Raw genomic sequence first — 16,759 nt, 5'->3', positions numbered from 1 at the left:
TGGGTTGTGTGAAGTGCTCAATTAACCACGATTGCCAATTCCCTATTTGCGATAGTCTTCAGCCGCATGGCCAGAGGCCTCGGCCTTCGGTGGGGGTTATGGGTGGTCGGTGGGGCAGACAGGTAGGGACAAAGGTTGCCCCAGGAATGGGTACACATGATCCAGGGGTTGGCATAGTGGTGCTACATGCGGTTGCCCCTCGGTTGCCCCCCCCCACCCTCCTATAGCGGCCCACCCCTGCCGAAGTTCCCCCACCCCTAGCCGAGGGTCCCAACCCCTGCCGAGCACTGGGATGGCATCCTCAATGCCCCCGGGCTCTTTGCCTGTGAGCAAAGATGGCTACACACCTCCTCGGCTCCCCACAGAAGCCCTTCCATCAGGTTCACGTTTTTCAAAAGGAGCACTAATTGGAGCCAGCGTGACCACTTGCTGGGGAGGCCGATGAATTATGGGAGGCCATTGATATAGGGTTGCTCTCGTTAATTGTATGGAAATTGGGCTTAAGTGGTGATAATTGGTTTCTCACCACACTACGGCGAGATCCTGATTTCATCTATGGGAGCGGGCCGGCTGCATCGCAAACTGTTCGGCGTCTGCCGCAGTTCTCATTTTTGGCCTCTCCCGCTATTCACTGGCCTTGTTTCCCTTGAGCGAGAGCGTAACAAGGCCAGAGAAGCACGCCCCTAAGGTGTTCTATATAGATGTAAATAATAAAAGGGTGGTAAAAGAAAAAATAGGGTCAATTAGGGATAAAAAAGGACACATGTCATAAAATTATGGAATTCCTACAGTGCAGAAGGAGGCCTTTCAGCCCATCGATACTGCACCGACTCTCCGAAGGAGCACTACACTCAGGCCCATGCCCCCACCCTATCCCCGCAACCCAGTAAGTCCACCTGAGGGGCAATTTATCATGGTGAATCCACCTAACCTGCACACCTTTGGACTGTGGGAGGGAACCAGAGCACCCGGAGGAAACCCACGCAGACACGGGGAGAAAGTGCAAACTCCACACAGACAGTCCCGGAATTGAACCCAGGTCCCTGTGAAGCATCGGTGCTAGCCACTGTGCCACCGTGCACCCCGAGGCAGAGGTATTAGATTTTATTAAATTTATCTTTACAAAGTAAGTGGATACCAACCACGCTGAGGCGAGAGAGGAGGTAACTGAAACTCTCAAATAATTCACAATTGAGAGGGAGGAGGTGTTAAATAGATAAAGTACCAAGAGTGGATGAGATGCATCCAAGGATACTGTGGGAGGTCAGAGTGGAAGCTTCAGAGGCGCTGCTGATAATCTTCCAGTGTTCCTTAGGCATAAGAGTGGTACCAGAGGACTGGAGAATTGTGAACGTTACACTCTTGTTCAAAAAAAGGTGCAAGGATAAAGCCGGCAGCTACAGACCAGTCAGCTTGGCTTGTGTGGTAGGGAAAGGTCTGGAAACTATAGTTCAGGACAAAAACAATAGTCACTTAGACAGGTACAGGATAATTATGGAAAATCAGCAATGATTCATTAAGGGAAAATCATGTTTAATTAACTTGCTGGAGTTTTCCGATGAGGTAACAGAGAAGGTTGTTAAGGGTAATACTGTTGGTCTCCGCAGGTACAACATTTCTAGTTTGGTGGGGAGGGTGAAAGCTGATCTGGCAAGGTGGGATGGTCTCCCTCTGTCACTGGCAGGCCAAGTACAGGCGGTTAAAATGAACGTGTTGCCGCGATTTCTGTTTATTTTCCAATGCCTGCCGATTTTCCTGCAAAAGGCATTTTTTAGAGAGATTGAAGGAATGATTATCTTGTTTATATGGGGAGGGAAAGTGGCCAGAGTTAGAAAGCTACTACAGAGAGGAAGGCAGGCAGGGGGTTTGGGTCTACGAACCTGATGTATTATTACTGGGCGGTGAATGTGGAGAAGGTACGGAGCTGGGTCAGAGGGGTTGACTCCCAATGGGTCTGAATGGTTGGGAGTTTGTGTAGGGGGCCGGGATTGAAGGCGCTAGCGACAGCACAGCTTCCCAGTAGAGCCAGCTTCCACATTGCTGGAGGAGGTGCTGACGACAGGGGGACTGGACAATGGGGTAGTATCGGCGGTTTATGGGGCTATTTTGGAAGGGGAGAAGGCGCCGCTGGAAGGGATCAAGGCAAAGTGGGAGGAAGAGTTGGGAGAGGGTATGGAGGAGGGATTCTGGTGTGAGGTGGTCCGGAGGGTGAACGCCGCCACCTTGTGTGCGAGGTTGGGGCTGATACAGCTGAAGGTGGTGTGTCGAGCACACCTTACAAGGGCGAGGATGAGCCGGCTCTTTGAGGGGATAGAAGATGTGTGTGAAGGTTGTGGGGGGGAGGGTGCCCGCAAACCACGTTCATATGTTCTGGTCCTGTCCAAAGCTGGAGGATTACTGGAAGGAGGTTTTTAGGGTAATCTCTAAAGTGGTGCATGTGAAACAGGACCCGGGCCCTCGGGAGGCCATATTCGGGGTGTCGATCCAGCCGGGTGCAGAGGCAGATGTCGTAGCCTTCGTTGATCTCCCAAAGGGGGATCCTGTTAGGGTGGAGCTAACCTCTCCACCCTGTGCCCTGGCGTGGCGGGGTGACCTGCTGGAATTCTTAACGCTTGAAAAGGTCAAATTTGAACTAAGGGGAAGGATGGAGGGGTTCTACAATTCATGGGCGTTATTCATTATGCGCTTTCGAGAATTGGATTACAATGAACATTGAGGGAGGGAGGGGTCTGGGAAGGTTGAGGGGAGGGGGACTGTATGTGTTAATGGTGACTATGGGTGATTCCTGATTCCTTTTTGTCATTTGTTTATGTTAACATACGGGCTAATGTTTGGGGTTTGATGGGATGATGGGATCGTTGTTATTGATATGGGGATTGACATTGCATTCGTTACTGATTATTGTTTATTGTTGGGTATAAATTTGGGAGAGAAAGGAGGAGAATAAAAATACATTTTTTAAAAAGGGTAATACTGTTGATTTGAGGTACATGGATTTTCAAAAAGCATTTGCCACACAACAATGATGCATATAGTATCCAAGATTTTATTAATAGGGGAATTGGGTACAAGAGTAAGGAGGTCATGTTGAACATGTATAAGACACTAGTTAAGGCTCATCTGGATGCCATATTTCAAGAAGAATGTGAAGGCATTGGAGCAAGTACAGAGAGGATTCACAAGAATGATTTCCCGGATAAGCACCTGTAGCTATGAGAATAGACTGGAGAGGTTGGGATTGATTTATTTGGAAAAAAGAAGTCTGAGAGGACACTCGATAGAGATATTCAAGATTCCGAGGGGTATGGGCAGGGGGAATAGTGAGAAACTGTTCCTTCTCAATGGTGGTTGGAGTCTGCAATGTATTTCCTGAGAGGGTAGTGGAGGCAGGATTGATTGGGCGATTCAAAAGGGAATTGGATTCCTTTCTGAAAATAATGTGCAAGGTTACGGGGATAATGCAGGGGAGTGTGACTAGATAGGATGCTCTTTCAGAGAGAAATGTAGACTTGATGGGCCGAATGGCCTCCTTCTGCCCTGTAAAGAACTGTGAAATACATCTATGCTACTCACCTCAGCTTTTTGTGGTAGCCAGTTTCACATTTTTACCACTCTTTGGGCAAAGATTTATTCACAACAATTTACAATTATGGACCCTAATTTTTGCCTCCCTCGAAGTGGAAATAATTTCTCTTCATCTCCCTTTCACTCCTTTTTTTTCTTCTTTTTTTTAAATTTAAAGTGCCCAATTCTTTTTTATTCCAATTAAGGGGCAATTAAGCGTGGCTATCCCATCTACCCTGCACATCTGTTGGGCTGTGGGGGTGAGACCCATGCAGACCTGGAGAATGTGCCAACTCCACACGGACAGTGACCCAGGGTCGGGATCGAACCTGAGTCCTTGGCACCGTGAGGCAGCAGTGCTAACCACTGCACCACCGTGCCACCCCCGTCACATTTTTACTCTATCCTTCTCTTTTCTAGAGTAAAAAATCACAGCCTGTTCAGCCTTCTGTGATAGATTTGACCTCTTAGTACTGTTATTGATCTCATCAATTATGCTAAGCGATAGGCAGTAAATAGGCTTATCTAGATGACTACATTTTCAGGGTAATTGACACGGTATCACAGTGGTTAGCACAGTGAATCACTGTCTGTGCAGAGTCTGCACGTTCTCCCCATGTCTGCGTGGGTTTCCTCCGGGTGCTCCGGTTTCCTCCCACAGTCCAAAGATGTGCAGGTTAGGTGCATTGGCCATACTAAATTGCCCTTGGTGTCCAAAAAAGGTTGGGTGGGGTTGCAGGGTTACAAGAATAGGGTGGAGGTGTGGGCTTGGGTAGGGTGCTCTTTCCAGGGGCCGAATGGCCTCCTTCTGCACTGTAAATTCCATGATACTATGATTCAACGATAATAACTTTGCATTTCTTTTCTAGTCTGTCAGTACATTCAAAAGATTAAACATGATCTACGACAGGACACAAAGTTCGTCACTTCGTACGTCCAGAAAGAAGACACCTTGCTGGATGATACTTACACTGAGTCTCTTATGGAATTAATCAATGCTGTGAATGAAACTAAAGGAAACATTTCCCACTTGGAGGATTTGTTCAGTGACACTGGAGTCATCAATGAAGATGCAGAAACAGTCTTTGTAACTGGTGATGCTGGGGTTGGTAAGACCATACTGCTCCAGAGACTTCAAAACTTATGGTCCAAAGGGGAGCTCTGTGCTGATGTGAAATTCTTCTTCAAATTCAGATGTAGAATTTTCAATAGCTTTAAGGAGGAAGATAAGATCTCTCTCAGAGATCTACTGTTCAAATATAACTGTTACCCTGACAAAGATGCTGATGAGATTTTCAGCTACATCCGACAACACCCAGCTTCTGTCCTCTTCACACTGGACGGGTTTGATGAAATCAATGTTGACTGTGACCTCAGTGACATCCCTGACATCTCCTCGCCCTTTGAACCCACGCACCCTGTGGCCCTTTTGATGAATCTTCTCCGAGGAAAACTATTAAAATGTTCCATAAAAATATTGACAGCAAGAACGGGTACAAATCTACCATTGAGAATGGTGAGAAAGAGAGTGGCACTGAAAGGCTTTTCCAAGGACCATTTACTGCGCTATTCAAAGAAATTCTTCAAAAACAAACCACATCAAACCTCAGTTTTGACCCAGCTGGAGGCGAACCCTCACCTTTGCAGTCTGTGCTCAGTGCCGTTGTTTTGTTGGATTATATTTAAATGTTATGAACACTTTCAGGCCACATGTAGCTCCCAGCAGTTGTTGGGCTACGTTACATTGACTGATATCTACCTGTTGATGTTAGAGGTTTTCCTAAACCGTTCTTCCAAAGCAGGATTGAACAAAGGAAACAAAAGTCAAAATGAAACATTCAAAGCCAAGAGGGATGCATTACTGAGATTGGGCAAATTGGCAAAAGAGGGGATTGAAAACAGCAGCTTCATCTTTAGTCAGGAGCAAATCACAGCGGCTGACATCTCAGAGGAGGATTTACAGTTGGGTTTTGTCAAGAATACAGGCCATTATGACGGATGTGGGAACCAATCAACTTATGAGTTCCTTCACTTGACCCTGCAGTCATTATTTGCTGCCTTTTCCTTGGTTGTGGATGAGGAAATTAGTGCGAAGGAACTCATTAAGTTTTTTTCCAAATGTGACAGCTTCTTGACTGGTGCCCGAGCCAATGTTCTTTTGCTAAGATGCTTGGGCTACAGCACACACCACAGAAAAGACCCATTTGAAACAAATGAACATTTACAGTTCACTATGCTTTTCCTCTGCGGCCTATTGTCTAAGACTAAGAGGGACCTGTTTAAACATTTGGCTTCCACGGGAAGCGTCCAAAGGAAGCACTCGGCACTCAAGGCCTACCTTGCCGACTGTGTGAAGGTGCACTTAAAAAATCTTCCGAAAGCGGCTTTTGAAGAATTTTCTAGGGTGCAAGTCTTGCCTCGGTTTGTCTGGTTGCTGCGCTACATTTTTGAAACCCAGAGTGAAGCAATTGCCAATCTTGCAGCTAAAGGGATTTGCGCTGATTATATCAAGCTCACGTTTTGCAATGCCTTCTCTGCTGACTGCAGTGCCATTGCCAATATTTTGCGCCATCGTAAAAAATCAATTGCTCTTGAACTGGACAACAATAATATCAATGACTATGGAGTGAAAGAACTCATTCCTTGTTTTGATAAACTCACAGTGGTTAGGTATGTTTCCCGATATTTTCTTCCATTCTTAATCAAAGTATTTGTTGTGTCCTTCAATTAGAAGCAAAAAGAAGAAAGAACTTGCACCGTTCAGGATGTCAGATTGCCTCAAAGTGCTTCCCAGCCGGTGAAGTACTTCTATAGTGCAGCTATTGTTGTAATGTAGTAAAACATGCCAGACAATTTACACAGACCAAGCTCCCACAGACAGTGATAAATGACCAGATGTCTGTTCTTTAAATATTGTTGGTTGAGAGATAGAAATTGGCATGTCACTGTTGAGAACTCCCCTGATCTTCTTCAAAATAGTGTTCTGGTACCTTCTGTGCCCTACTGAGAGGATAGCTGGGGGATGAGGGCAGCTCATTTTATCATCCCATGTGAAGGATGGCTCCTTTGACTGTGCAGATTTCCCTGATAGAACTTGCATTTACATAGCATCTTTTGTGCATCACCCAAGATGTTCCAAAGTATGCTACAGCCAATTAATTAGAATGCGTAGAATCCCTGCAGTGCAGGAAGAGACCAATCAGCCAATCGTCTCTGCACTGACCCTCCATAAGAGCCCCCATGTCCACTCCTCTGCCCTATTTCCACAACCCCACCCAACCTGCATATCTTTGGACACCAAGGGCAATTGTTTAGCATGGCCAATTTACCTAGCCTGTACACCTTTGGACTGTGGGAGGAAACCGGAGCACCCGGAGGAAACCCATGCAGACACAGGGAGAACGTGCAAACTCCACACAGTCACCCAAGGCCGGGATCGAACACGGGTCCTCAGCGCAGTGAGGCAGCAGTGCTAACCACTGTGCCACCATGCTGCAAAATTACATTTGAACTGTAATCGCTGTTATCCTGTTGGTAAATATGGCACTCAATTTTACACAGCAGCACCCCACAAACATCAACTTAGACAAATGTCATGTTAGTCTGTTTCGTTAGAGGGGAGAATAGTGTCCACATGAGCAAGCAAATGGGGCCTCAATTTAACAGTTCATCCAAGATGTGATGATACATAACCCCCACAGTACTCCACTAAAATGTCAGACTGGTTTACCTGTTCAGGTTTCTGGACTATGGGAGGAATTTTATGCACCTCCCCCCCCCTCCCCCCCACCCGCTTTTTCTGGCTGCGGAAGCGGCTCACCATTGTCCGCTGGCGGGATCTTCTGGTCCTGCCGCCGGGAAACCGGCCTTCGGAGGCCGGACAATCCCGCTGACAGGAAGGGCCAGAAAATCCTGCACTATGATTTGAATGCACAGCCTCTGACTCAAACTGCAAACCAAGTTGACAGACAAAGGCTCTATCCAACTTGCATGTTAAAGGTGCATTCTTCAAGAGTTGAAATATTCAATAAAATGACTTAAAGCACAATCTTGCATGACAGAAGGAGGCCATCCGACCCACTGCACCTGTGCCAGCTCTTTGAGAGAGCTGTCCATTTAGAGCCATTCCTCTATTCTTTCCCCATAATCCTGTTAATGGTTCCTTTTCCAGTACAAATCCAAATTCCTTCTGAAAGTTCGTATTCAATCTACTTCCCCCAACATTTTGCGCAGCACATGGCACATCATATCAACAAAAATAAAAATCCTTCCCTCCTCTCTGGGCTTTGTTTCCAGTTATCTTAAATCTATGTCTTTTGGCTTTCAACCCTCCTGCCAATGGAAACAATTTCTCCCCCTACGAAAGTCCCACATCATTTTGACAACCTCTATAAAATCTCTCTTTGTCTTTCTCTGGTGCAATTCCTCAGCCTAACGTTTCTGCTGTCCTCGGGGAAACCAAGGATTAAAAAACGAGGGGAGATTTGAGCTGTTTTCACTATAAAGCAGAAGGCATTCATTAAGTTTGAAAATCAGCATAATCTCTGTCTTGAGAATAATGCCTCAGAATGGGCAGCATTCTCAGTAAGAAAATGCCACATGTTTTTGTGATGTTTCCCTTGTTGCAGTCATCAAGGCATCCTCAATTTCTGGCCTGCGTTTACTCCCCAAATCTGAATTTGCACCCAGCCTCATTCACCCATCAGTCCTGTATTCACTGATCCGCGTGCGCTCCTGGTCCAGCAACGCCACGATTTTAAAAATTCTCTTCCTCGTCTTCAAATAACTCAATGCCCGTCCCTTCTTGGGCTCTCCAATCCTCCGAGACCTTTGCGTTTTCTATTCTTGGCTTCTTGTTTCTCCTTGATGTTAGTCACCCCGCAACCAGCAGCCACACTTCCACCTCCCTAGAGCTCTGAAATTCCCTCCAGAAACTTCTTCACCTCCCTCTCTTTCTTTAAGTTGTTCCATTAAACCTACCTTTTTCACCAAACTTTGACCAACTGTCCTACTTCCCCTTTCAGAGTCAGTGTTTGTGTGACGCCACTCCTGTGGCAGGCATTAAAGATGTATTAGAAACGCAAGCTGCTATGAAAAACCAGCAACAAAATGAGGAGGAACTGTGAAAATAAGTATTCTGTGATTCCTTTCACTTCTATAGCACTACAGGAGGTTGGTTAGCTCAGTTGGATGGCTGCTTTGTGATGCAGAGTGATGCCTACAGCATGTGTTCGATTCCCGTATAGGCTGAGATTATTCGTGAAGGCCCTGCTTCTCAACCTTGCTCCTCGCCTGAGATATAGTGACCACGAGGTTAAATCATCGGCACGATGTCGCAATGGTTAGCACTGTTGCCTCACGGTACCGAGGACCCGGGTTCGATCCCGGCCCCGAGTCACTGTCCGTGTGGAGTTTGCACATTCTCCCCGTATCCGTATGAGCCTGCATGAGTCTTACCCCACAACCCAAAAGATTGGCCATGCTAAATTGTCCCTTAATTGGAAAAAAAAATAATTGGATATTCTAAATTTTTTGTTTTTAAAAAAGCTAAATCACCACCATAGAATACCTACAGTGCAGAACGAGGCCATTCTGCCCATCAAGTCTGTACCGACTCTCTGAACGAGTACCCTACCTAGGCCCACTCCCCCGCCCTATCCCCGTAACCCCACCTAACGTACACATCTTTGGACACTAAGGGACAATTTAGCATAGCTATTTCACCTAACCTGCAAATCTTTGGATGATGGGGAACTGGAGGAAACGTACACAGGTGCGGGGAGATGAAAACTTCATGGTCAGCCAAGGCCAGAATTGAACCTGGTCCCTGGTGGTGCGAGGCAGCAGTGCTAACTCTGCCATCATGCCATCAACTCTCTCTCAAAGGGGACAGCAACCAGTGGCCTTCGGGGGCTGTGGTAATGTTTATAGCACTACACTGTTATTGCGTTATATAGATGTGTTCAGAAAAGTGCTTTGGTAGCTGTTGTTTAAATAAAAAATAATTGGAAAGGTGTGAAAGGATATTCAGAATGGCAAGGATGAAGACATGAGGATTGGATGGAAATGTTTACACACAACCTTGATTCAAAACAGAGAATTTTGTATTTCACCGAATTACCCATAATCATTGGCATTACAGGAGGGACGCTAAACAATTCCTCATCCATCACAAGTTGTTCTTTTCTGTTGTGTGGGAATGACCATTTTATGTGGAACTACCTCGTGTTACAATCGTGGCTGTAAGATCAGAAACAACAAGGTATCAGTTAACATGAAGGAAACATTGCAGTTTTTCTCTGACATGTGGAGTACTCGTTCAGAATTCTTTCATGCCCGAAATTTATTACGAAATACACTCATTGTGGTTGCCTTCCTTAAAGAATGTAATCATTTGTAATAATTAAATTAACCATGCAACACGCTCTCAGATCCTAACAATAACGTCTGCAATTTGGGAGGCAAAGTTAATTGGAGCTTTGCTGCAGTGCGTGCACAAAATGGGATATGTAAAGTAGAGATGCTATAGCACCACCACTGTCTAGAGGGTGTTAGTAGAATGCAGCAAGTCTATAGAGGCAAATTCCATTATAAATGTGGACTGAGGACCGTACTTATAATAGAAAAGGTTGACACAGAAATATGACAAGTCACATTGCTGCTTGTCGGAGCTTGCCGTACACAAATTGATTTATTGCATTTTCTACTTTACAAGACGGACCACACTCCAGAAGCACTTCACTGGTTGTAAAGTGTTTGGGGGTATCCTGAGGTAGTCACAGGCACAATATAAATGCATGTCTTTCTTTCCATTCTTATCTAATACACCGGCAGAGTATTGTTTTATTATATACTTACTTATCCACACAAATACATATATAATTGCAGTAAAGTTTTTCGAGATAATAATAATCTTTACTAATGCCACAAGTAGGCTTACATTAACACCGCAATGAAGTTACTGTGAAAAGCCCCTTGTCGCCACACTCCGCCGCCTGTTTGAGTACAGAGAGAGAGAATTCACAATGTCCAATTCATCTAACAAGCACGTCTTTCGGGACTTGTGGGAGGAAACCGGAGCACCCGGAGGAAACCCATGCAGACACGGGGAGAACGTGCAGACTCCCCACAGACAGTGACCCAAGCCGAGGAATCGAACCCGGATCCCTGGCGCTGCAAAGCAGCAGTGCTAACCACTGTGCTATCGAGCCACCCTATTATATTTCTATCATATCTCCCTCCCAACTTGCTCTTCCCTAAGGAGAACATCTCCAGCTTCTCCAAACTATTCACATAACTAAAGTCCCTCATCCCTGGAACAACTCTCATAAATGTTCTTGCCCTCCCAAATGCCTTCATATCCTTCCTAAAGCCCAGAATACTGAACATCAACCCCAGTTGTGGTTGAACTAGTATTTTATAATGTGTCTTCGAACCTCCCCGCATTTGTATCCTGTGCTTCTACTTATAAAGCTCGGGATCCTGTACACATTTTAACCGCTTTCTCAATCCACCCTGCCACCTTAAATAATTTGCCCACATAAACTCACAAGTTTTTTTGCTCCTGCACCCTCCTTTCGAATTGCACCCTTTATTTTGTATTACCTCGTCTCATTCTGCTTAACAAAATGTATCACTTCACACTTTCTTGCATCAAATTTCAGCTGCTGTGTCCGCCTATTCCACTGGCCTGTCCATCACTACCTTTCCCACAATTTCAATATACGTCCAAGTTTTGTCTCATCTGTAAATTTTGAAATTGTAACCCAAGTCGAGGTCATTATTAAATATCAAGAAAAATAGTGGTCCTGGCATTCATCCTTAGGAAACCGTCTTCCAGTCTAAGAAACTATTCACCACTGCTCCCTGTTTCCTGTAACTCAGCCAACTTTGTATCCAGGCTGCCACTGGCTGTTTCATTTTTTGAATTGCCCTCTGGCACCATTCCCGTACCAGCCTCCCCGAACAGTCGCCAGAATGTGGCGATTAGGGGCTTTTCACAGTATTTCTTTTTTCAAAAAATATACTTTTTTCATAAAATCTATCATAAACATTACAGAACATTTCGAATTGACTTGACTGTACATTTCCATCAGAGTTACACATTCCCTTGACTTTCTTCCATTCAATTTTGATAACATTACACACATATCGCTCTTTACGTTACAATTCTTTCTCAAATATTTACATTGTCATGTTTCTTTTATACATTGGAGTGTTAATGGCCCAGACCGAGGTGGGTTTACACTGTTACCCACCCCTCGGTGTACATTTGCTGGTAAGACCTTACAAAGTGGTCTTTCCCCATTGCGCCTTGGCGGCAGCTGCCCCAAGCTTGAGTGCATCCCTCAGCACGTAGTCCCTGGAAACAGTCCGTAGAGCACAGAGTCCTGTGTCACAGAGCTGCTCGGGATGAACCTTGACAAATACCACTGCATCTCTCTCCAGACCTTCTTTGCAAAGGCACATTCCACAAGGAGGTGGGTGACCGTCTCATTTTCCTCACAGCCACTCCGAGGGCAGCTTGCAACGGCGCTGAGCCTTCGGGTGTACATGAAGAATCTGACAGGGAGGGCCCTTCTCACCACCAGCCAAACTAGGTCTTGGTGCTTGTTTACAGTAACTTGTGACAATAAGCAATTTTCATTTCAATTTCAACATTGCTGCCAAGCCTACCATGTGGCACTTTATCATATGCCTTGTCCCGGAGTATCAATTCTAAAAGCTTTCCAATGGCTGAAGTTAAACTGACTGAGCTGTAGTTGCTGAGTTTATCCTTTACCATATTTTTAGAACAAAGCTATGTGCAATTCTCCAGCCCTCTGGCACCATGCCTGTATCTAAAGAGGGTTAGAAGGTTATGACCAGTGATTCCGTAATTTCCACCTTTACTTCCCTCTGTATCCTTGGTGCACTCAGTCCAATCCAGGTTACTTATCAGCTTTAAGTGCAGCCAGCCTTTCTAATACTTCCTCTCCATCAATTTTTAGCCCATGCAGCCCCTCAACTGTCTCCTCTTACACTCTAACTTGAGAAACATTGTCTTCCTTGGTAAAGAAAGATGTAAAGTACTCATTCAATACTCAGCCATGTACTCTTTCTCCACGCACAACACCCCCTTTTAGTCCCGAATCGACCCGCTTATCCTCTTACTACTTTCTTACAATTTGTGTACCCATAGAAGACTTAGGGATTCCTGTTTATGCCAGCTGCCAGTCTCTTTTGCGCGCTTTATTTCCTTTTTCAGTTCGCTCTTAACTTTCTATAATCAGCCAGATCCTCACCATTGCATTACCAACCTGACGTCCATCATACATCCCCTTTTCCGGCTTCATCTTTATCTCTATTTCATTCACCACCCAGGGAGTTCTGAATTTGTTTACACTGCCTTTCCTCTTAATGGGACCTTGACTGTAAACAAACTATTTTCTCTTTACAAACAGCTGACAGTTTTGCCTGCCAAACTTTGATTCCAGTTTACCTGGGCAAGATCTGCTCTCATGCCATTGAAATTGGCTCTCCTCCAAATAAGTATTTTTACTCTAAATGGCTCCTTGTCCTTTTTCATAGTTGACAGAATAATGCATCTACCGCTGATCCCTAAAAGGTCCCCTAATTGACATTTGATCCACTTGGCCAATCTCATTCCCTAAAGTCAGATTCAGCAGTGTCTGCTTCCATGTTGGGCCAGATACTGATCAAGATAATTCTCTTGAACATACTTCAAAACTCTTTCTCCCCCACTTCTGCCCATTATACTATTATGATCCCAGTCTACACTAGGATAATCAAAGTCCTCATTATCACTACTCTGATTTTTACACCTCTCTGTAATCTCTCTGAAATTTGCTGCTCTACATCTTTTTCACTAGTTGGTGGCCTATAGAATCTACTCCAGTGTAATGGTACTGCTATTGTTTCTTAGCTCTAACCAATAGATTCTGTCGTGTTCCCCTCTTGGATATCCTCTCTCTCCAACATTGTAATGTTCTCCTCAATAAATACTGCGACTCCTTTCCTCTCATTCCCTATGTTTCCTGAATATCTTGGGCAGGATTCTCCGCCCCGCCACACCAGTTTTCTGGCGCGGCGCGCCCCCAGTGGCGGTGGGATTCTCCGTCTCGCCAACCGGCCAATGGGGTTTCCCAACCATCGGGAAATCCCCGGGCGTGGGTGCGCTGCTGGCGCAACGGAGAATCCCGACAGCGGAGAATCCAGCCCCTTGTATCTAGGAATATTTAGTGCCCATTCCAGCTTTTTTTGAGAGAGGCCTGTTTTTTCCACAGCATCATATTCCCAGGCGGTTATTTACACCTTATTTACCAGACTTTGTGAGTTTACATACATGCACAGTAAACCTAATTGCATGCTCTTTTACTCTGACCCCGCCTAATGCCTTACTATTTCTTACTCTATTGTAATCCATCTCTCCCAATCCTTAGTGCACCTGGTTTCTCTTTCCTGTTAGTCCATCCTGTTTCCCACACCCTGTCTCAGTTTAAACCCTCTTCAACAGCACTAGCACACTGCCTCACAAAGACTTTCTTGAGACTTTGTTGAAGTACAATCTGACCAGCCTGTGTTCCAGGAATCTAAAACCCTCCCTCTTTCACCAAAGCTCCAGCCACACATTCGCCTGCTATTTCTATACTGGCAGTAATCTGGAGATTTATTAGCTTTGAGTTCCTACTTGCTAATGTTCTTCATCCCTCCCTAAAATCTGCCTGCAAAGATATCATTCCTCTTTCTACTTATGCTGTTGGTAGTGATATAAACTATGACCCTAGCTCTTCACTCTTCATCTCAAAGTGCCCTTCATCCACTAAGCAACATCCTTGACCGTCACACCGAGGAGGCAATGTAACATCCTAATTCACATCTGCATATGCAAAATCGCCTATCTGTCCCTCTAATTGTGAAACGCCCTATCTCAATCGCTTTTCCAATCTTCGTCCTGCCCCTGTGTAGAGGAGCCACCCGTGGTGCCCTGCACTTGGCTCTGGCTGTACTCCCTAGAGAAAACATCATGCTCGCTAGTATTCAGGACTGAACACTGGCTGGAGAGCAAGATGCGCTCGGTGGATTCCTGCACTACCTGTCTTGTCCTCCCTGACTGCCTGGTGGCCATCCATTTCCTCTCTGCCTTTGCACCTTTAAGCTGCGGTGTGGTCATATCCAGAAACATGTTATTCACATGGCTCTGAGCCTGACGGACGCTTCATATCTTTATCCATATGTGAAAATAACACCTCACTTGATCTTCACACCTGGCTAGTTATTGATTAATCATAGTAAATTCATTTGTCTTTTGTGTGTGATGTGTCCTTACTCTTGAACACTCTAATGTGCCCTTTCTCTTTAAACTCAGATTGAGTGTAAATCAGATAACAGACGATGGAGCCAAGGTACTGGCAGAAGAACTCACAAAGTACAAAATTATTAAAATCCTTGGGTAAGTGTTGAGGAAGTATTTTTGCACATTATGTAAAATCATTCTGTGAATTACGGCTGTTAGCTCTGATGACCTTTGGCGTCTCTAAGCAGCCGTGGATTTGGATGGATACATTTCAGCTGCTGGGCCTCTGGCCATGACCAAGCTGGAGTAGTTGTGGATCAGGGTAAGGTCATCTGTGGGTGAGCGGAGGGAATGGGTGCTGTAAGCTTTCTGGGCAAAACTCACCTTTTCCGGGTCCAGCCCGATAACAGAGCCCTTGGACTGTGCCTCTTGCTCCAGTTTTATATCCTGCTGGTCCCCCAAGCCCTGAGGAAATGCAGACCAGGTTGATTAAATCATCTGACGCATTGGGTGTGAAGTAAATCACTGTACATTTGTACAACGGACATTTGTGGCTGTCTGTTTCTGCTCCTCTCCTCGCTGCAGCCACCCCCATCCCATTTTCCCTTCGCCCCCCCCTCAAGATATTGTAATACAAACAAATTAATGCATGAAAATATGGTCTAGCTAATCTCTTCTGGAAAAGGACAGTGGGGGAGGGGCATGGATGATGAAGTGTGGTGAAATTTGAGGAATTCCTTTGTGACTCCCTTGGATGATTGGAGCCATTCCAAAAGGCCAGTCTGACCCCAAATAACATTTCACAGCACATACTGTGAAGTAGTACTGCGGCACAGTGGTTAGCACTGCTGCCTCACAGCACCAGGGACCTTGGGTTCGATTCCGACTTGCATTCTCCCTGTGTCTCCGGGTGCTCTGGTTTCCTCCTACAGTTCAAAGAAATGCAGGTTAGGTGGATTGACCATGCTAAATTGCATCTAAAAGTGTCCAAAGGTTAGGTGGGATTACAGGGATAGCGTGGGGGGTAGGGCCTAGGAAAGGTGGTCTTTCGAAGGGTTGGTGCAGACTCGATAGGCCAAATGGCCTCCTTCTGCACTGTAGGGATTCTATGATTCTATAACTCTTGTATGAAATGTCTGCCCTATAGGCAGGAACAGATCCAGCTTTCACTTCAAAGAATTAGTAAATGATGATGATCACTGTGTACTTGAGCAGAGAGCCAGGCCAATAGGTTTTCTAAATTCATGTTTTCCCATCACAGAATTCCATTGAATTAATGCTGCGCGGTTCATTCTATGAACTGCTGCTGTTGAGCTCGGTATGAATTATTTCTATTGGTTTTGATTTCTGAATTTTGATTGTCACCTTGTAACACACAATCAAAAGCCTATTTTAACACTTTTCCATCCCAGTCTGGGAAACAGCCTTTTGCCAGTCGAGTATTGCCAAAAGTAGCAAATTTCTTTTCCTTCAACAAATGGTGAGATGATGGTGCCTAGAAGGAAAAAGTAGTAAAACGGGGAAATACGAATACTGGTCTGAAGTGGCTCTATATACTTCAAAATGGAAAACCAGTAAAACGGAGAAATATGAGGAATACTGGTTCAAACTGGTTTTTTCCTATGAGAAACAGATATCACGGCTGAACTCATTAAATTCACAATGACTGCTTTAACCATAAAGCAGTCCCAAAATGCTGTATGGGCAATGGAGTACTTTTCAAGCGTAGTCACTGTTGTGACGGAGGAAGCGTGGCTACCAAACATTGTAAGGTCTCAAAAACACCAATGAAATAAGTCATCAATTAATTTGTTTTAGCGATGTTGGTTGGGAGATAAATGTTGGCTTGGACACTGGGTGGGGAACTCCATAGATCCATAGAATCCCTACAGTGCAAAA

At 45.1% G+C, this 16,759-nt stretch overlaps 1 protein-coding gene across 4 annotated transcripts in view; it reads left to right on the top strand.

Moving 5' to 3' along the window:
- Positions 1 to 16,759, top strand: part of nod1 (nucleotide-binding oligomerization domain containing 1) — a 134,836-nt gene that overhangs the window by 86,964 nt on the left and 31,113 nt on the right. For all 4 annotated transcript variants that reach the window (XM_072509829.1, XM_072509830.1, XM_072509826.1 and 1 more), the window contains 2 exons: positions 4,434 to 6,234; positions 14,933 to 15,016. In XM_072509829.1, the coding sequence (XP_072365930.1) occupies positions 4,434 to 6,234; positions 14,933 to 15,016 (1,885 nt within the window). The remainder of the gene's footprint in view (positions 1 to 4,433; positions 6,235 to 14,932; positions 15,017 to 16,759) is intronic.

Source organism: Scyliorhinus torazame, chromosome 6, assembly GCF_047496885.1.
Source record: "Scyliorhinus torazame isolate Kashiwa2021f chromosome 6, sScyTor2.1, whole genome shotgun sequence".
Taxonomy (NCBI): domain Eukaryota; kingdom Metazoa; phylum Chordata; class Chondrichthyes; order Carcharhiniformes; family Scyliorhinidae; genus Scyliorhinus; species Scyliorhinus torazame.
The sequence above is the reverse complement of the archived record's forward strand: the minus strand, read 5'-3'. Positions and strand labels throughout refer to the sequence as shown.